Here is a 22,854-nt window from a genome sequence, read left to right on the forward strand (position 1 = left end):
ATTCAGTTCCAAGCTTAACTATGTTTGGCTCAGATTTAGGGCTAGAAATTAAAAATATCTGTCATGATTAGAAGAACAAGAATCTCTACTCTTTAAACTGACTTTTATTTCTGGCTCTAATTGATAGCTTGTGAAATGATTTACTGTGTGCAATCCTATGGTGGAAAGCTTTAGAAATCTTAACAATTACTATACTGTATCCTCTTTCCTTGCGACATGCCTAAAACCAAAATTACTTTCTTGGTTTGCAATCAGATGCTATCTCTTTACTAGACCAACATTTCTGCAAAATTGCAATGGACATAAACAAGGGAAAATTGGGTAGATTGCCATTCAAAAAAATCTCCTACATAAACTCGCCAATTAATCACGTTTAGTATATTTTCCCATTACATGTATTCCACAAGTTTTCTGGGAGTTGAGATTAATATTCCTAATCTTCAAATCCTAAACAAGAAAACTTATGAGAATACTATTGAGAATACATTCTCAGTGTTGAATAAAAACATTTTTTTTGCTATAGAAAATAGACATATGAAACAAACCCTTTGCAGGGTTTTAGTCTGACTTGAAAAAACAATGATGCAGCAAAGAACATGTTCTGAAATTTGCAGAAGTCCAATTATATTCAGATTTAAATAGAACTCTTTATTCAACAAAAAGAATCATAAAGGCTTTTCCTGTAAATTTTTATCTGAAAACTTTATTAGAAAACAAAAGTTTTCTAATATTAGAAAATATTAGAAATATTAGAAAACTTCTATTAGAAAACAAGTTTCCTATTTAAATGTTGGGAGCTTTCTGCATATGCACATTTACACACACATATATGCATACGCAAAATGTATTTGAACTTGCAGATAGGTATGTGAGTTATTATGGAAAAAACATATATTTAGTGGAGATTACTTTTGTAATTTTATGGGCTCCCTTAGTTAGGGTTGACTTAAATGCTTAATGAAGAAATATATTTTCTCCGCAACATATGTAAAATGTATATCACAATTCTTTTGATTTATATTTCATACTGATACTGTATTTTGTCAATTGCAAGTAGGTAAGTGTTAAATAAAGGAATTTCTGCTGTGATGATGTGTACTTAGGTGACTTAACAGTTAGTTAGGGTCTAAATCAATTCAATCAATAACATTTGCCAAAGAGCAAGATCCTCTAGTTTGGCCATTTTACTCTGATCTTCCAGTCATGTTAGGAAACACCTAACAATATCATACGCAAAGCAATTTCAGTCGTGCGCGGCAGAAATGAGCTTTTTTATAACAGTCTCATCATTAGAATACTTTCCTGTAAAATCAGACATATGCACCTAATTCCCAGATGAGGATTATTAAACTCACGTTGATGTCACTGGGCAAATGACTTGGAATTCCTGGGCTATAGGTCATTTTGGCTAAGCACACTCCTCGCCTCCCTTCCATTGGAGCAGGGATGCTGCATACTGGATACGGAAGAAAAGGAGAGTGATTGGGCTAGAGGGGGAGAGCATGAATTTTAATCTTAAAACACTATCATTTGGAAAGGGGATACTGGGTTCCAGTGTTTGCTTTCAAAGTGCTTTATACAGTTTATCAAAAAACTTTTTTTTTTTTATATTAAATGAGTAAACAGACAAATGCATAGGACTATCTGCTCCTTATGCAGTAACCAAGATACAAAGCTGTGAAGTCAAGTCTTCACTTCTCCTCTTCTCTTGCTCCAGTGAGTCTTGCATTCTTCAGAGGAGGATTTTCCTTAGCAATCTCACTTGTCTGTGAGGTGAGAGAACATACTTCTTGGACAGAGACCTAGACTTAGCCTTTTCAAGCTGTAGAAGGAATTATACCCTGGTATTTGGTCAACTAATCAAGACACTAACACAGAAGATAGATGGAAGAAGGACCTGCATCATCTCCAAGATGATGCCCAACAAGGGGAACATCATTGAGTCCTCTAAAAAAAAAGACTGTGAGCATCAATCCATCAGAGAAAACCTTTAGTCATTCAATTCAAGCTGGTGAAGACACTTGAGTACAGCTCAGGCTGAGGCACTGCAACACTAACGTGGGATGGGGAATTTTGCTACTGACTTTTCCAAGATATTTCTCGGACTGACATGCTGTTTCAGACCACACATTGAAGTAATTCAGTCTGCCATGAAGTGCGTAGGGGTCTCAGACACTACTTACAGGGCACTGATTTTTACTTTGCAGTGGAACATCTAAAGTTAGATAACGCCTCATTGAATTTTCAAACTCCCAGCTCCATTATTTGATGTAGCTTTTAATGTCTAGTTAATGGAGGGAAGAAATATATCTCCCTAGTTACTTAGAAGAGATTTGTCAGCTATAAAAGCACACAGGGACAACTGATAAAAAGGTAATCGTAAGAAAATGCACTCAGAATGGATTGCAAGGTAACAAAGTCAACACAGGCATACGTGTCAGAGTGACAGCTTATATTTACTAACGCCGTGCATGTGAGCTGGTTAGTCAAAGCTGCTGAATCTGCCACGTTACACGAGCATATCAGTTTCAACAAACACAGCAATACATTTTACTTCGACTTTAACATCACACATTGCAAAATCACAAATGTATTTAACCAAGAGGACAGGCGACAATTTTTTAGCAAGTATATAATTGCTTTGACATCCGATTTGAAGGACTGAATTGACTTTGACTTATTTTTTTTCTGCCTGCCATGATATGGTAGCAATGAAGACCAAACCTGCATTGGAGGAGAACTGCAGAGAAGCATAATTTTCAAAAATAAAACATGTCAAAAGAAAAGCATTTATCAGTAAGTCAAGAATTGCAAAGCAAGTGTCTTTCATTCATTTTTTCACCCTGATTTTTCTATTTATTCAGTTCTCTAGACATTTCAGGTACCTTCCATAATCCTAATTAATTATTCTTATAAGTGTTATATGAACAAAACAATTATTCTGCTTTTCAAGAGAATTTAAGGCAGTCTCAAAAATCATACAAAAACTGAGTGGCAGAGAATCCTTATTTTCAGGTATTTAACATAGTAACCAAACAATATTAAAAATATAACTCTATGAATATATTAGACAGATCTTATACAATCACACTCATTCTTTGGACAAGGATTACTTCATTTCAACAGCATTGATCCCAAACATAGGAATTTACCTCACAGTAAATTGCAGTCTTGCAGTCTTAATTCAGTGATTCCTTTTTACAATAATAAAAGCTTTATGAACTCAAATGATGCTATTAGGAAAGGAAAATCAGCCAAAGCCTCTCTGGACTTATTCACAAAACAGAATATTCACTTCTTATTCCCATAAACCCTGGTTATGCATGAAAATGAAACATTAAAGTGCTGGTCCAGAGCCAAGTTGCCCTAATATAAAAGTTTAAGCTATAAAGCAAGCTGCTGCTGGAAGACATTAGCGCTACCCATGTAAGGATCCATGTCACTCCTGTCCTGTGAAAGGCACTGAGGAACAATTATGCCCATTGCTAATGGAACTAATCAACTTCTCCTTCAAAAAAGCCTTTGAAAACTAAATATCTTGCTCAGCCAAAGAAAACAGTATTTGACTTTCTAGCTATTGCCAACAGCATGGGAAAAAATATTGTGACAGTATTAATGTTCCAGTAATTTGTGACATTGGTCTGTTGTTGTGGATGCTTCACAGGTTCAGACCAGGGCAGAGACTAAAGCCTGTTCTGGCAACCTTTGCTTACTCTCTGCATGGCCACGACACAGGTAAGATGATCTCCATGCTGTTCTGTTAAAAAAACTTCAAAGCACTGAAGTAAGTATCTTCTTGCATCTAATAATTTCTCACTGATAAGACTCACAGAATGCAATCAATGACTACTCTTTCTCTTGTCTGCAGGCTGTTACAGTCTCTGCATGTTGTCAGAGTCTATGCTATCCCCTTTACAGAATGTATATGAAACCAACAGCAAAATAAATCAGCAGGTTTCACGTCCCCAAATTGTGATCACAGCATGATCATGACATTCATCTCTCTATTATTTTTTCTTGATACCTATCAACATATATATGTAATTTTTTACATTTTTATAATGACATAGTAATAAGAACATCTGCTAATGGAAGTGAAACACCTACATGAAAGTCTTCTGCTGCCAGAGCAAATTAAAGCTCACCTTTAGGATAAAGTAACTGAGAAGGACTATGAGACCAGGAAACACTCCCTGTGGGTCACTCTCAAGATAAACATAGAGATTTAAAAGGTCAGAAGCACTGGAGAGCAGTGATACCATCACAAGACTCATGGCTCCAGCCATACTTTTGAGTAATCTCAACTGCTTTGCTGTGTGCTTAACTCTCTGCTGACTATGTGCATAATGCACACTCATGGCGTAACTACTGGATTAAGATCTAAAGGGCAATATATGTCTATTTTGTAAGGCCAAAAATTAGGTGTTAAGATGCTTAAGTAGGCAAAACAACACTGTTCCAGGAAGGCAGAGGTAGATCTTTATGTGCCTAACAATCTTTGGCAGTAAGAACATGAGATGTCTAGAGATTCTTAGCCACATTACAAGTAGAGAAGGTTTTTGTGGAGATCGCTCACCTGGACCCGCAGACTAAATTCATCCCAGGTGGCACTTTTGGCACATAAATGTTTTTTTGAATTTGGCTCTATATTTCTTTCTCCTTTATAGTGATCTTGACAAACTATCTGTGACCTCCACCCTGGATTACAGTAACTCACTATGTGGTTGAAGCTGAATGTGAGCATAAAGTACAGGATCCAGATGTAACTGCTCATCTTTTCCACTGCTCACATCATTATATAATAACAGACCTGAACCTAAATCTCCACAAACTCCCAAGTAGTTTCGAGAATAGACTCAACAAAGAACTGAGGCATTTTAAGTTGTTCATCTTGATGATGAAGTAGGCTTCCAGTTTCAGAGCATATGGAGAGTCAAGACCCTTAGAAATGTAAACTGGACAGCCCAGACACAGAGAAGGCGATGATATAGAAGTATTCAAAGAGCTACATCTGAAAACTTCTCTAGAGTTTAAGGGTCCCCTGGCATCAAAGACAGGAATCCTTCTTAGTGGGTTCATACACAGTCTTCTAGAACTCCTCTCTCAAAGGACTAAGCAGAGTTAATTCTCTTATTTCAAAGCAGAAGCTAGGTGGTAGTGCAAAATTCACTTTTACAGAAAATGTTGCAATTAGAATATTTACTAAAAAAAGTGGACAATAACAGTTCATTTCAACCCTACATAGTGGCATAACTTCATCCAGATTTACTAGAAATTGCTTAAGTGCCTTTTTTTAAAAAAAAAAAAAAACATTATTTATTCAGCTTAATCCTGCTCATGTGGGATAAACAAGCTCACAAGGTTTTGGTTGAAAGAATATTCTTCAGGCCTCACCTGTGCAATGGATACTTCAGCTTAGTATGAACTAATATTGCCTGCACAGAAGCAAACTGGTGAAGAAATTACAAAGAAAGAGGAGTGTAATCATGACCCTAGGCACCTTCAAGGGAAAATGGCATCTGAATTACAGTGCCTTTAGATGCCAATTCTGGCATCTCAGTTAGGCTTATCTATTAATTACTGGACTAAGTACTGCTTAAGTACAGCCGTGTGTTCCTCACTTTATTGAATTTAATCTTTCACAAAATTTTCACATCTATGGATCGCTCAAGACCCAGCTACACCAAATTTCACATTTTATATAGGGACCATAGTGACTGCTAAACCACAAAAGACCCAGTTACATCTTCAGAAAGCAAGAGTGGAGCACTTCTGTGGGGATCTAGCTATGCATCCAGAGCAGATCAAGCAATTCAGGGTCTTCATGTTTTTAAGAGCCCTTATAAGTCTTTTTATTAGATGCTTCAAGAAGGGGTGTAATTTAATATTTTGGGTTGATGGACAAGATATTTCCTGCTCCACCTAAGCAGGAACTCTTTGCTTATTCTTTAAATCTTACCTTGAGAAGAGTGAAGCATTGCAAGTTATATTGTTTTTCATTACCAACATAGCATAAATAAGGAGCATATTAAATTTCTAGCTTTAAATCATGCAGCATGCCAAGTTTGAATTTCTCAAACTGTGCCAATTCTAAACTACAACATTGGCTAAAAGATCTCAGGAAAGGTTCACTTGGGAATTTCAAAAGCAAGCTAAGACTCAGCTGTAACTTGGCAGAGCTGAGTTCCAGACAACTATCATTCAACCTTTTTCTTCTTTATATGCTATCTTTCACTTTCTTTCATCTCACCTTTTCCGAACTGCATTATTTCAGAGGAAAATGGAGTATGTGGAAAGAGATAATAGTCCACATGTTAACAGATTATTTTCAGAAGAACTACAGAGAGAATTACTGAAGCATAAAACACAAACAATCAATAACAGTACTGACATTTCAGGTTGAAAAACTGGAAGATTTTTCATGCAGCATTTGAACAGCTTATAGAGATGATAAGGCTCCTTTTTTTTTTCACTTTTTACATTATTGATATACAAATGACAATACATTTCACTACCATCCATCCGAACTAAGACATTTAAAAGTACAGTGGCTCCATCAGAAGACCGCAGAGAAAAACTGTTGGTGGTTCTCTCTGTGTAAACTAGCCCAGCAAAGTATTATCATGTTCAAAAATTCATAATTTATGCTAAGCAAGAATATCAATTCTTAGATTATAAAATGAAAAGTCAAGATGTTTGATAAGTTTATAGACAAAAATCTAGCCCATTCTACACTACTACTATGCTGAATGATGGCTGAAACTTTGCCATTTTTAGTTGCTTCATACAACTAGATTTTAACACAGTTAAAAAAAGGCAACTACAACAAATTTGACATATGTAACAAATAAGGATATTTGCATTAGATTTCGAGGATCTGGCAGGCTGCCATTCACCACGAAGTCCTGGAACAAGATAAAGTCATCCATATATTTAGCAGATGTTAAACAAAATAAAAGTATAAAGTATAAAAGTGCTATTGCTAAAAATTTCTTATGGTGAATTCAGATTTGGCTCCATGTTCATAACATGACTGACTTGACGAATGAAAAGTATAGATCCAAATAAATAAAACACATAATAGAAAGGCCACACACAATGTGGGATCTCATAAACTACTGCAAATATTTGTACTGTTCTGAAGCCATCTTGATAAAAGTTAACTGTTTATTCTCTATTTCTAAACATTTTTTTCAGAAAAGAACTTACATTTAATTTAAATATACCGCAAACTGTCCTGACGTGTATATTTTCTCATCTGCAGAAGTACCAAGCATATGGTTCTGTAGTGCAGTCATTTATTTCTTACTTGCAGATCAGGCAATGCTTGACAAGACACTAGAGTGCAGCAACCCTTCCCATAATAAGATGTTACATCTGGCTCCTATTTTGGTTTCCTACTGAAATGATTTTCTTGAATTTGTTTTCTTAATATAAATGTCCTTGGTAAAAGTATGTGACAAGTGAAATTAATTCATAAAAATATTTCATTTAATTGACAGGTCCAATATTGAAGGAAGCTTGTGCAACTTTTGAGTTTGTTTTCTTGTTCAAAGCTGTACAGATGAAATTTCCAGTTTCCATCACTGCATAAAGATTTACTCCCTAAAAAACAGTGGGAAAAAATGTTAAGAATAATAAATACACAAACTTAAGATGCTTAAACTGCATGTTGTCTAGATCCAGATCCTAATCTTTGCAAACAAAGTGTCCAATACATAGCACAGGGAAATTATGGAGATGAGTAGAGGTATACAATAACCAATTTCCTATGCTTTGAAGGGTTCGGCCATTTTGAAGGTAATTCCTTGTCCTAACAGCTGTGCATGGGATACATACTACAAACGTAGAAGAAACTGGAATAGGCAAATGGAATAACTAGGAGACACTAGGAGAAAAGTGTAGCATCAAAATGCGTACTGTACTTATTTATCACTGAAAACTACGAAACCTCATGTATATAAGTGAAGTATCCTATTCACAGGTCAGTAGAATGGAGGAGACTTATGCTTGAATTGACAGCTGCCACCAGTGAGAAATGGGATCCTGCATTCTTTTAAATAAACATAATCTTCTTCTTGAAGCAGTTCTCTTTCAATTTAAAATTATAATTTACATTAGTAACACAAGCTAGCAAAAAAAAAAAATGCAGATGATCGATCTGATCTGCCCTGTCTAAAAAGATGTTCCTTGAACAATCAACTCCTTTTTATTTTCTTTTTTTTTTTAATAACATAAGACATTGATACCTCTTGATTGCTGAAGTGCAATCAGATCAAGGAGCAAAAAATACTTTGTTATTAGTCTCCTGACCTACTCACGTAGAGTTAAAGTTTTAGAGTTAGATTACAAAGATGATTTAAGTACTTGCTCCAAAGATTGGTATTTGCAAATCAGTAAAGTTTCTGCAGAAGGGATGCAAATAAAAAGAGGTTTGTAACTGTCAATATACTGGGCAGACAGTTACAGAAACTTGGGGGGAAGTGTGTCACTGGGCATTAAAGAGCACAAGACATATTGCACTGGAAATACACTTTCATAACACGGATTTACACACTACAGTACATAGACCTGATTTAGACACTTAAACCTACTATTGGATCTAGCAGTTATTTCTATGTTCTACAGTCATCTTTGCCTTTTTCACCCTTCTGGTCAGCTATAAATGTTAATGAGAATAGAAATTATTTCATGGAAATGGAATCAAAACCATATTTAACTCAAAACAAATGTTTCAAAGTTTTCCGATCAACTCTAGTACTTAGCACCATCTAAAACACATTGTTCAAATACATCCTTTTATCACTCTGATATCTTTACTGAGTTATAATTAGAGTGATTTCAGCTCATTCTGTTTATCCTTATTGATCATTATGTAGCTTTACTTTGTAGAGCACTATTGTTCATAATGTCATCTAAAAATGCTTACATCATCTGTGCTGTTTTACTAGGAAGAAATGAGAAACATGCCACCATAGACATACCTGGTAGCCAGGTAATGGAAGAGGAAAATAATAATAATAAAAAAACAGCTATAGGAAATTCACATTTTCAGCTCTGTAACACTGCATAATGTGATATATGCCGATAGGAAACATATGTGGACAGTTCACATTCATTAAATGGAATACAAGCATCTCTCCCATTTAAATTTTCATTCTTATGTAAGTGCCATGAACCAAAGAAGACTAGCATCAGGGCACAAAACCTATCATGTATAAGCATGATTCACAGCTGGGAATGGGAAAAGAGTAGAGACAAAAGTTTGTAAGGTTCCTATGTCAAAATAATACCTCTTCAGGTAGATGCTCAGAAATGTGCTTAAATCTGTTTAAAACTAATCCATATACTCAGAATTATCCTCTGATCCCTTAAAACACGAGCAAACATCTGCATCTCTAAAAGAATCTCTGGCCTGCACAAGTGACCTAAATGGTAAGCCTGTAAGAAACTAAACAGTTTCTAAAAGAAGGCAAAATCCCTTAATTATCATTGACTTACTTTGATTAATCGATTCTCATTCAGCATTCATAAATACCACGTCTATTATCTCTCTGAACTTTGGGTTTGCTGCCTGTAATGTGAGGCTAATAACTGCCTCTCAGAAAGGCTTATTGCTTGTCAAGCACTTTGAAAGCATCAAAACCACAAGTATTATTACTGTAATCACATAGGAACCATATAGAAATGGTCTTCATGTAAAGTACATCTCTCTACAAATCTTCATACACATTAATGATCTATGACATAATCGTCTATTCATTTACCATGGTACAGCAAATGAATCTCTCTGTAGATGGACACTGCTAGAAATTTACTTCACTTTTACCCTGCCAGAGATTAATTTAACATGCCGCTTCTCAGTTGTGCCTTCTGAAGAATGCTATAAAACAAGCATTAATGATTATTTAGATACATATAATCATTCCATACACATTAATGAACACTTAAATATTGTCCATGCTTTAGCTGTCCCTTTAAGCGACTTCAGCTTCTCATAAAATGAGAGCTTTAGTGCATAGTCAAAAGGAACAAGAGAAATACCTCCTAGGAATTGGATACCATTTGTAATTAGAATTTCAGTATGTGCAAAAAGAGACATATAAACAGATTGTTTTGGCAATAATTAAAGAAGTGACCATGGTACCAACAAGAATGATCAAACCTGATTACATTTATGTTATAATTTTGAGGCTCCATAGATACATTCAAGAATTTGTCTCTTTTCAATGGGGCATAAAAGACAAATGAAGTCTTGTGTTTAGCTATTGCATAATCAAAAATTAAAAAGGGAGAGAAATAAACATGTCTGACAGTAGGGAAAAGGACACTCATCTTCACAAGATTTTGTATCAGCCTTTAGGACCAGTTGGATTCCTGCCTGAAGACTAGTTTGTTCACAGTGTAGTAAATCTTATCAATCAACCTGCAACCAGGCACATTTGATTCAATCAATTAGAATCATTTTATCTAATTGATTCCTTTTGCTTGAAATCATGTTAGAAAATGTGTATTTTGCCCAAGGAAAGAGTATACTAAAAGCCGTAGCTTGAAAGGTGCACAGCAACATATACAGTGTGAAGTGAAATGCATGATTTCTCCTCCTCAATCCAAAGAACTGTGTTATTTTAAAAGAATAAACACATTCTTTGTGAAAAAAGCAACCCCACAGCTCCTCTGAACTGTTCAAAACAGAGTTCACTTACAGAGTGGGCACTCGTGATAAATCTTTTTCCTATACAGTTATCTGATATCTACCCAGAACTCCCTAAGGAGAACATGAAAACATTGCACTATGTAAGGTACTAAATATGATTGAAGAATTTGCAAAGGATGCAAGATTTGGAGAAAAGTTCCATAATCCTTTTATGCCAAAGAAAGTCTTCTTTAAGTATTCAAATGATAGAGAGCTCCCCGATAACTTAGAGTTTTGTATGTCAGAAAACAGGTGTTTTTTAATTTCTTCTTACAATAGAGCAAATGCAAAACACACAAGTTTCATTTTTGGCAGCTTTTTACACATTCTCATTTGAACTTGACTCAATGTCCAAGTTAAAGGTAAAGTCATTGCACTGCTTGAGTTAGTAAAAATTCATTATGCCAGCTTTCTAGAATAATGATGACCTACAGGAAGACCAGGGACCAATGTGTTGGAGGAGACAGTATTACCAGATTCGCAGGAATGCTGAAAAATTAACATGCCAACCTAGGCAGGGATACCAGATGTGTGATGCTGAAAGGAGGAGGCTTACTGCTCCTTACTTCCATAAGTGCAGCCCACGCAGATGAGTTACCTTGACTGCTCCGCTAAGAATAGGGATGGAGATAAAAATGACTTGGACGCTTACAAAAGTCAGCCACCGCTGTTCTAGGATTTTGTACACTATTGAAAGGTATTAAGTGAGTAAATGACAAATAGCACTGTCCTGTGCTTTGGCTCCAAATATTGCTATTTTTTTCCTACTTTGAAGACAGAAAAAAATGTAACAAGGACTGTGAATGAAATCCGAAGCTCTGTGATCCCCTTTGTTCAAGCAGAGTTCTCCTTTGTCTTTCCACAGAAGATACTATTAGTCTTTTGGAACAAAGTCTACACTAGTGATTTTTTTTTTGTGGTGATTGATGCAGTGAATCGACTCAAAGCAATTGTTGCTGTTTGTCTAATCTCTGCCTACAGAGAGTGAGGGTTAATTCAAAGTCTGTCAAAAAGCCAAACTAGTTCTGACTATTGCTAGCGTAGAAAACATTAATCATATTATATATTGAGAAACGTTAAACCACTGAGCTGGCAAAACTACCACTTTCTCTCAACATCTTCATCTACACAAGTGACTGTCAGGTATGAATATTATTTTTTGTAGAATTTTTTTTCCTCTTAAAGTTTCAAACAGTTTAAAATATTACTTACTGTACTGATTCCCAAACCATTAAGCATGTATATCACATCCTCTGTGGCCACATTTCCAGTTGCACCTTTTGCATAGGGACAACCGCCCAGTCCTGCAACAGATGAATCCACAACAGCAACTCCCATCTGGAAAATAATAGCAAAAATATGAAACATCAGCACAGATTATTATTTATAATTATTCATAAACATTAGACTATGCTAGCTAACATAGATAAAACATATATTTCTCCACAAGTGGACATATTCCTTATTGAAAATTCCCTATGAAAATATCTGTTCTGACATGTTCATAAGGTAAGACTCTTCAAACACAGAATATGGAACAGAGAGCCAATGGCCCATTTCATGTGATTTTGGCAGATAAGGCTTTTTTAGTCAAACATAGTTTTATATTTTCTCTCTGTGCATCTACATCTAATTCTGCAATGGCTTATATACAACCAAACACAATCGATGTATTCAAATGTGTAACTTTAAGCATATATAAAAGCATTTGTAAGCTGAAAGTCTTAATATTATCATCTCACTGTGTCTCCAAAAGATCTGGGGTTATCTATCTAAAATGTGTTTTATATTAATGGCTCTTCCAGGAAGGATGTTCCTCTTAGCATTTTCTCTCTTCTGATTTTCTTTGCATTTCCCACTTATTAGGGATGATGAAAACAGTATGTAAATAATTTTGTGGAACTTATTTTGCCTTAGCTTTCGAGGAGACTGTAAGGTATTTTCACCTAAATTCAGCACTGCAGTTTAAAGAAAAATATGTTTTGTCACATCTGTTCAAGAGTTTATGAGTTCAAATTAACCAAAAATAAAGCTTTAACAAACTTTATAATGGTGAGTCTCACCCATTGTTTTTAGTAGACACCAGTCTAGAGGAAACAGTCCCCCAGAAATAAACTTCCCACCCTAACACAGTCTCGGAGAAGCAGCCAAAGGCTCCAGTCTGGAATGTGCTTAGAATAACTGGATAGCTTGGATATCATGGAAGTTCTCTATGGACACAGATTCTAATCTTCACTTTTAATATTTTAAAGGGACTTCTTCATGTACAGTGCTAAGCTTGCTCATTTAAATTAAGGCTTGGAAAAATAACCGATCAGCAAATTGGTTTAGAGCCCTCACTGTAGAGCAAGCTGATTCCTGTTCTAGAAGAACCTAACTGTTCCCGTATGTTTGACTAGGAGCCTGAGTTTCTTTCTCACAGCCATGAAAACAACTAGCTGGCATGGTAGTCAAAAGACTCTGCGCTGCATGTTGCAATTGCCAAGTTCCCTTTCCAGATATAATATACCTCTCAATCTCACTTTATATGTAGGGTTTTTTTTTTGTTTGTTTTTAGTTCTGAAATAATCTTCCCTAAGGCTTTGCTGTATTGCTCCTTGTTTTAACAGTGCTTTCTATAGTCTTACCACTAGTCTCAGAGGGTATTTAAAGTTCCAGTGGTCCTGGAGGGTAACAGTAATTCGAAGGAGGGTTGTCCCAGGCCCTACTCTAGAACAGGAAAAGTTACCCTGAGGTAGGTAGCTGCTCTCAGCCTCTAATGAAGACTTCAAAGGACACAAATTGCCTAACCGTGATGGGCAGGACAGCACTGGGGGCTCTTTAAGCAGGGATATTGTACTTGAAAGTACACTAATCTGTGAATTATGGAGTGAATCACCAAAGTACGTTCCACATTTCAGTCACTTGTCACACACTTTGTTTGTGTAAACCACTGGTCAGAAAATGTGTTATGCAACACATTTGTGTCCAATGCAGAGAGGATACGAGTTTATGATAGCTTTCAGCTAGAAATTCTGTCTCTTTTGCCCTAGCTGCTAAGAGTCATGCGTCTATTTCGGAAGTCATTGCTTCAAGCTCAAAATGGCAGCTGCCAGGCTTGCAAGTGTCTCTGTGGAATCACACCTAAGGCTTTGTACTGAAAAGACTAGCTACAGCAAAAGATTTGGCAAAAAAGTAGAGAGGTAACATGTAGATGGGCCAGTATGATATGAGCCTGCATCCCACTGTCAGGTCTGCTCTCTCAATCTGATTTTCAGACTTCCATCAGAAATGGGAATTTCCATCAGAAAGGAGTGTTTCGAAGAAGAAAACATAGAAGTTCCATGTCCTTCATGGAACTTCCCTGCAGCTGGCAGGTTATGACCTAACTGCTAAACAGGGAGTAGTCTCCTTCCTGTACTCATTTTCATGAGTGGAAATAAAAGTTAAAGATAAATAATATGCAGAGAGGCACAGTTGTCAAACTAGCAAAGAATATCAACAGCAGTCACTTTATAAAATGCTAGTGAATTACCTCATGAAACACTTGCTTTTATGCAAAAATGGGGAAAATAGCAACTGAAAGTGGTATTTGACAACAATTAAACTGGCTTCTTAAAACAGGTATAAAAGTATGCCAGCTGAAAGCTAGGGAGAATTTGGAATAGAAATCTCATAATACGGAGGTGCATATTAATTGTTAGTACCTGCTGAAAGTGTCCATACATACCTGGTGCTGTGCTGGGTCTCACAACAGTGTAAGCAACATAAAAGTAACATGAAGTACATGCCTTTGCCGAAGCAAAGAGCCTCATTTGAGTTAATTCTAACAACCTTCATTGGAAGCTGGAACAAGCTCAGTCAATTTTCCCTATGTGGTTGCAAGAGCTCTAAAGCAAAGTCTTCTGCTGGCTAAGCAATGGGAGAAGTAACCAGCAGGTGACAGGCAATGACTGTCAGTCTGTGGCCACTATGTCTGCCTGTTCTGGCTAAGCAAAGATGAGAAAGCCTGTTCACATGCTTATGTGTGGAACGTCCGCTGTGCAGCTGCTTTCATGCTATTATGAGACACTTCATTGCCTCCCAGAAGCAGACTGTAATGTGTTATGCCTCTATCATTTATCTGCATTAGGATGGATTTGCCATTTTAACATTCAGTTGGTTGCAGATAAGGTCTTAACATTCCTGTTGTTATATACAGCAGCTCAGACTAACCTCCAAACATAATATGTTTCCAAAATAGTGCTCTTAGTATGTAATGAGTGTATGTCTCTTTACTTTTAAGATATTGTACTTAAAAGTTCTCTTTAAACGCTTCTGCTAAGGTGTCAGGTCCAATAAATGGCTAATTTGGCAGCAGGCTCAGGTGCTTCATGCATGAGGCACTTCTTTCAGTGACATGTGAACACGGTGCGTTTTCTGATTTACGTGCAAAATCACTGCAGCTCATCTCCAGTGTGGCCCCGTTCAAAAAGCCATGAAATAATTCATGCTCTGAACTTTATTCTTATAGCGTGTAAAACAGATGTTTGAAAACATCCTTCAGCAGCATTACTAATTTTGAGGTTAATATTACAGCCTAGCTTGTCCCAGCACAGAGTCTGTGGTCACACCTAATAAATAACTTCCTTGCAAGTTTGAGCAGCTATGAAGCTCTTTGCTTTTACAGCCCTTGAAAAACATAATGGGCTCTAAAAGAAGAGCTAAAAATCAAGGTAGAGTGTAAAACAAGGCCTCATACTCCATTACATGTACAATACTTGTCAGGCTTTGAGAGGAGATAATGAGTTGCAAGCCTTTCAGCAACCTGAGCTCACAAAACGTTCACTGTCAATATGATATCCTTAAAAAGACCACAGTCTCGTTGTCACTTTCTGGCAGGCACTAAATTGTGCTGCGATCCATGAGAATTTGCACTGCAGCTATTCCATAGGACGTGTCCAAGAAGAGCACTCGCAGAGCGCTAATGCATGGAGATGTGTGTGGGTGAACGCTGGCTGGGCTTCCAGGACAGTTTAAGTGCTCCAATATCTTCTGACACTGGTGGAGGTTTGATAATCACTAAATCCCTGATAGCAGTTCCTGAACATCTTCCAAACTTTAGCTTTGGCTGCCTTTAGCTTACTCTCTGGAGAAAGCAGAAGACTTTTTGCCGCTGTCCCACGTTAACTTTCTAGCTCCCCAATGAGAGAGCACGGAATTGAATTAATCACTTCTTGTCAGATAGCCAGTTTTAACAGGAAACCATTACTGCCAGTGAATAATAAATGCTTCATGTTTCTCAGTCTGCTTTACTTCTTGTTGGGACCATCAAACTGCTTATTTATTCATCTCAAGCCTTGTTTCATCTGACAGAAAGGTAACTTTGTCTCTCTCTCACAAATGGTCAGCTTTTCCTATAAATGGGAAAACTAAGTTTCATATAAGTTAGGATGTTTTTAAAGCTATTAGGTTTTGAAATCTATATTTTGAATTCTTTTTTTTTTTATCATTTGCACTTATGAAGTATCCAGGGTGTCTAGATAAGAAGCGGTATCCCAAGTATGCTACCGTTTATAAACAAAAGTAGGAATAGGTCTCTTATCCCAGGACCTGGAGGGCCCAAAGCATTGTGAAGTTCACAACCACAGTGCCTTAACAATAAGTACATTTAGATATAACCATCTACTACTATATTAGCTCAGCATTTGCACAAGGCGGAAAGAGAGGAAGAACTGCAAGGACGAGCAGCACACATGAAGTCGAAGACTGCCCACACAGAAGCTGCCACAGGACTAATACTTCAAATTGTCCCATCTTGTAGCCCTGCCGTGCACTCCTGACACACTGTGGCACTGTGATATCATGGGTCTCAATGGCATCAGTCTGGTGCCCATTGCCTGGCATCTCTTCTGGAGAGATACTGATTGCCACAGAAATATAAATAACTCTTCCAGCAAACACCAAAGTGTGTGGCTTTGTAAGGCGTAACTCTTCCAGGAGTTACATCACCAAGCTACCTAAAATCAAGGTTTGCCATCCCACTTTATTTTAGTAAGACAAAGTCATACAAACAAGTAGTATTTTAGTAAATGAGCTGTATTAGTAACTGAACTGAGTAAATATTTTAACACTTAAAGCAGTAAAATGGAACATGTCTTTTTGTGAAAGTGCTACAAACCAGCTGCATTTCTTATTTTGCTTCTTTTTTTCTCACTGCTCTTGCTAAAGGGCATCACAGAAGTAAACAACGCCAACTCCATCACTACTGACCACAGGGTGTCACTGTTACATTAAAGTCTAAAATTTCCTATTTCAATTATTTACAACATTAATATATTCAAAAAAAAAAAAAAGCTGTTCTCCTTAAATGTATTGAGATGCAATTTCTGGGTAAACATAACGTAAGTTATGCTGCATAAAATAAGTTAATACAGCACTCCTTTAACTCATTGCAAACATCTTTTCATCTTGTTACTGACACACTTATAAGCAAAGCTGGCAATGACACCTAAAGGTCCCTAACACTTTCCATCATTTCCATCATTTACTTTGTCAACCTCAAACTTCTGGATCTTGTATTTTCTATGCCTTGTTCAGGCCTCAGGCTGGATTGTTTGGGAAAGCTTCAGCAAAAATGAGTTTGGCCATTTCCAAGAACAAGTTTTGGGGAAGAAAATCCTTTCTTGTGCTAATATTCAGCAATTCTAACAGCAACTTCAATAGAGACATTCTTGTAGCTTTACTTTCTCAAATTTGGCCCAAGAATAGCTTTTTTTTAAGAGATCATACAGTTTGGGCAAAGTTCCACCTCACAAGTTAGAAAGTGGTCAGTCGGGGAGCTGAAATGCCTGAGGATCCACCTAGAGCAGTGCTGCCCAGCCCGAGAGAGCAGTCACTGCCTCAACTCAGCAAAGAAATTTGGAGCAATTTCTTTGAAATTATCAATTAGAAAATTCTTTAAAATTATCAATTTGTAGAGGCTATCTACATCACCTGCACAGGATCACCTGCACAGGACGTAACAACCTCTCATCAGTTGGCACTTCACACTTGTGCTGTGGATCCTGGTTTTTTTCAGATAACCTTTGCGGATATTTTGGGGGAATCAATGTCTTTAGGCATTAACAGTGATTTTGATTTTGTTTTTGAAATTTTGAAAGGCTTAGAAAGCCATAACAAAATTATAATTTGGAAGAAAATGTTCAGAAATTTCTAACAGCATCGCCAATGCAGGCTTATTTTTCTCCCTTTTGACTCATTTTCATCTACGAGACATTGTGGGTTGCTAATCCAGAGCCATATGCAAGTAAAGCTGCTCCCCCACCAAGGATCACAGAACCTGCAGGGGGAGCAGGAGACACATCTTGGTGCCACCAAGACGAGATGACCATCCAAGCACAGGATAACTTTCCATAATCCCCTTCTCCCTCCTGCCCCCATGCTCCCCAGGACAAGAGAGGGCATTGCCAGACTTTGCAGCTCAGCTGCTGCTGATCTAAAGTAAGTAGTTACTGTCCCAGATGTTCCTCAGCACAACTTGCTTCTCCGAAGTAAACCTCTGGGAGTTTTACGGCCTGTCTGCTTGGTAGGTGCTGTGAAATAATTCAGTTTCAAAATTTTGCTTAGGTTTTAGAACATTTGGAATCAATAGTACTTACTGTAGAAGAAACAAAATCCACTCACTTTACAGTGGATGTTTCACAGAGGATAAGCTGTGGAGAGAGGGACCCATTTAAACAAAATTATGATGTAGAGCATAATGGTTGAGTTACACAACAGCATCTGAGACTGGGTTTGAGAAGGTAGGAACGACAGAAAACTTCTGAGACAGGCTGCAGCGAAAACACTCCACTGTGCATTATAATGCTGAAATAAAGGACAGAAAGCAGCTATGGGGCAGAGATGGAAAGGCACAGATCTAGTATTCGAAATGCACATGCCAAATATGGAGCACATGAATCCACAAGTGAAAATTGCTAATCTGATCTGAACATCACAAATGGAACCAAAACAGTAAGTTTTTGGAAAAGTTACTTTTTCCTAGTGTCAGGGATCGTATAACTTAGATCATCTATCTTAGGTGTTAGATCTATCAAGATCTATGCCTTAGAAAGAAACTACAGAGTATTTTAATCTTGCCTTCTGGCTCTGGCTAGCTAGCCCCAACTCCTAATCCTCTAGTTGCTGAAAAACCAGTTCCTGTTGATTCACCCAATGGCTCATGCTGGGTGGCCCATTTAAGCTACTCCTGGAGGTCTATTTTCCATTACTTTCCACTAAGATGATAGCTCTTTTCTGTGTGATGCACCAAGTGGCAGAGTATACTAGTTTGTAATAATGTAGGTGGGTGGCAGAAAAAATAATTTTAATAAAGTAAATATGTGGTGTCTATGACAGTGTTTATAAAACAGCTGGAAAAGCACAGCAGAACTATTTCTCTCCACGTTAGTGTAATGGTATGTTAGCACCAGGGTATCTAAAGGGGAGAAACGGTAGCACAGCATTTAAAAATCCATCTGATTTTAATTCAGCCAGAGCCCTCACAGCAGCACCTGAGCCTCCCCTAGAGCCAGGAACAGCCCCCACCCACAAAAACACTTTGTTTTGACTTTCGTTCCCCATGTTATCTCTGAGGTCACACCCACCTGCCACCCAGTCAGTGAAAAGGAGGACCTCCCCCATGTCCCTGGGACTCATGTCCAGATGTGCTGCGGAGTCTCCCTGCAGAAGCATCATCAGCCCATGTGTAAGGGCTCGTCACCTATACAGCATGTGTGGTCTTCCCAGTCTGAGAACTACCACTAGCTCATTGGCATGGCAGCTAGCAATACCTCAGGGATCAACACGGGTGGAGAGGATGCACACTAAGACATGAGGAATTCCAGTGGCATTTCTGGAGGTGTGAAAATGTATCCTACTGTCAGCTTCCTCCTCCTCTGCATGGGATGCTAAGGCAGATTAAATGTGAGGCCCCAGTTTATACCGTCATACACTAACTGATGCATGTTAGTCCTAGTACAAAGCCATTTTCCTCCACAAGTAGTTCAACTTCATCCAAAACTTCCAAAGCAATTGCATAGCTGTCTTCTGCATATAGAGTGAAAAGACCTTTTCAGACATTAGTGAGTTTTTGTCATGTTCCTACTCAGCTCTCGGCAAGGAGACCTACACTTGTTTCTCCTGGATGCGATTACAAACAAAAGAGCACTAGGTGAACACTTCAGTCCAAGCCTCCCTTGTCTCTGCCATATGAAGGCAGAAGTTCTATCTGGAGATTTTGACTGGCACCCCAAACATGATGGCAGTTGTGATATATTAAACGACCTGCTGCTCATCAGAATTTACAGTAGCTGAATACTCTCCCTCCATTTTCATACTGAGGACACCATCCATCACAAGAGCACCATGTCTCAGTTCCACGGCAAAATGTTGTTGGCATTTCTTTCTAAGGAAAAACAAACCTGTGTTTCTTTAGACATGTAAGTATCGACTAAGAAAATAAGTAAATGCCTAATCATGTTCAATAAATGTAGCCAAAAAAAAATGGTTCTGGAGACTCATTAGCTTTCAACAAATTAAATTTTAGTATGACATTAGTTTTAATATTACATCGTATATTCACTCAAAATTTTCTTTTTCAAAGTTGTTGAACAACCAACAGCTTTCTGTATAAGGGTGCATTTGCTGAATGAGTGGCTTATTGCTGCAGCAATAAAATAGTGGCTGCTGAGACAGTTGTCTTGGGAATGGCTGCTTTTATGTGTATGTTTTTATGCAGTCTCATGTTCCCAAGGCTTTTCCTTGGATGTCAATACCTATGTCTTCCAGAAAGTCACTTTGGTTACTGCTGTAACTGTTACAATCGCTTCCCTGCCATGTAAGCCTGAGTCAGTGGATTGGGCTGAGTGTTTAAACAGATCTTAGTAACAATGGAGTACCAGGATTCACTAAAAAGAGGGCAGAAATAAAATGATCTGGTTGTATTAAACGCCAAAAGTCTGAAATTATTAACTGGCTGTTATTGTTTTCATCTGTGTTTTTTTGGGAAAAAGTAACAGTTCTGCTAACTCTCGAGGCTACTTATTTTGGAACAGAAGATGCTGAAGAAACTAAAGATACTGCAAATGCTGAAGAAACTCATTAATTTCCACCAGGGTTGGTGGTATATATTGATATAATTTATTACTTAGTACTGGGAAAGCACTTTAACTTTTATCAAATGTTTAAATAAATTCTTAAGTATTTCATATTTGTTTATATGAATTCAAAATGTGCAACAAGAATCTACAAGATTTTGAATTCTAGTTTAGTGGTATTTTCATGGCATTTTCTGCACTTTGTATTAATATATAGAATATACGATTCATATTCAAAATATATACAGTATATGCTTATAGCATTTATCTTCCAGTGCAATAGATTCCTTTTCCATCTCATTTCTAGAGATACGTCTCACCACAGAAATGAAGAATCATATATTCTCTCTGCAGTTTTGTAGATGTGTATCTGCACTGTTCACTATCGTTATGCACTGTATTTAAAGTTCAGGCCAAAAATAATATGTACTGTTAATACTGTTAAATAAAAAGCAACACCTTTGAGATTTTTTCAGGCACAGCTATAATTTTGAATCTCTTTTAATTCTATTTTCATAATCCCTTGAGTGAAACAATACTTCATTCTATTTTACTGCGCAGGATGTGCGGAAGAGTTCAGAGATACTGCTCCGTAGTATTCATTGACAAAATATACTTACCATTAGGAAAAGTAAGTTGCCAAGAAATATGGTAAACTACCCTCAGAAAAAAAAACTCCTGGCATTTATTACATCATCTGGATAATGCAGGTGCATATCCATCTTCTGCCATATTTGGAAAATAAGAACTGTGTTCTCCATTTAAATGCTTTCAATTTATTTACAGCTAGATCTGGAGACTTAATATTTATCATCACAAAGTATAAAGCCAAATGTCCTTTTTTCTTCAGGAGCACCAAAGATTAACAGATTAGAATGTTTTCCACATGTCCATTTTACTGTCAAGAGAATATTAAAGAAGTTTTCCAGCTTCCGCAGCTCAGCCAGATGTCAATGGATCCCACAGTGAAGCAAAATTGGCAGAGTAGCCTTCTCATGACCCCAGCATTGTTTTATCAAGGATCAGTTTAAAAGTATAAAGGGCCATTTCTTGCTGAGATCTGTAATGTTTTTCAGCCCTTTTCCCTGCAATTACACAAAAGTGCTGACTTTGTTGAACTACTGATACGCAGTAGTATTTCTTATGACTTCTCTCACACTGTGCTGTAATTGCTGTTTGTGTTGGCACGAGAAAAGTACCAGGTCTTGTTTCCACTGTACATTTCCGGACTCTGGTTTCAGTAACATCAGTGTAGGATATTGCACTGGGCATATGTTTTGTTGTGTAAACATTTGCTGGTAATTTACTCTGTCAATCTCCACCGTATGGCCTCTAATTAACAGAGGTTAAGGGACTTCAGATGGACAATTTCTAACATATTTACAGTAGTTATACTGCTTCTTTCTTTCGTCACTGGTATCTGTGTTCTGAACATCACTGCAAAGGGAAAAACCCAACAAAATAAAAATAAATGTATTTTGGCTTGTACATCTCATTCTCCAAAGGGAATAAACACTTGGTTCCTATTTTGTTAAGCAAAAATTACAGCAACAATTATTAAAATAAATATTATGGTATAATAAAGTATTAAATATTTGTGATTTTCTTATTATTTTTAATGTGATTTTCTACACCTTTTGTAACAAAACCCAACTTTTTTCTACTATCTGCACTTTTTTTTTTAATATTCCATGCATTCCCACTAAATATGCCATGAACTTGCAAACCACTATGTACAGGCTTAATCTGATTCAGGATTCAGCTGAATATATTTAGCAAATGGGAATAGTAAGGTCTTCTTGGAAAATATATCTTCCACTGCAATATTCAGAACCAAGGAGCAACTCCCATTCCTTTTAAAAGCTCTGGAATATATGTTTTATTCATTCATCTATATAGTTCCAAGGAAGTAGAACTTTCCATTTTGTGCTTAAATATAATGACCTGAGTAGAATTCCAGGATAGGATTAAACAGCCAATAGCAAAGGAAATGTGAACAAATAGGGCATCTTTTGGAAACCATAACTAGAATGAATCCTTATCTAAAATAAAGTCTTTACC

General features: G+C 37.1%; 1 protein-coding gene across 1 annotated transcript in view; it reads right to left on the reverse strand.

The window, feature by feature from the left end:
* Window positions 1-6,839: 6,839 nt before the first annotated feature.
* Window positions 6,840-22,854, reverse strand: part of HMGCLL1 (3-hydroxy-3-methylglutaryl-CoA lyase like 1) — a 73,599-nt gene continuing 57,584 nt past the window's right edge. The window contains exons 8-9 of the mRNA XM_088530618.1: window positions 11,909-12,034; window positions 6,840-7,605 (exon numbers count right to left, since the gene is read on the reverse strand). Of these exons, the coding sequence (XP_088386744.1) occupies window positions 7,492-7,605; window positions 11,909-12,034 (240 nt within the window). The 3' untranslated portion in view covers window positions 6,840-7,491. The remainder of the gene's footprint in view (window positions 7,606-11,908; window positions 12,035-22,854) is intronic.

The sequence above is a fragment of the Tinamus guttatus genome, unplaced genomic scaffold (assembly GCF_059628265.1).
Source record: "Tinamus guttatus ecotype Peru unplaced genomic scaffold, ASM5962826v1 Tinamus_guttatus_pri_ptg000383l, whole genome shotgun sequence".
In the NCBI taxonomy this organism is placed as follows: Eukaryota; Metazoa; Chordata; class Aves; order Tinamiformes; family Tinamidae; genus Tinamus; species Tinamus guttatus.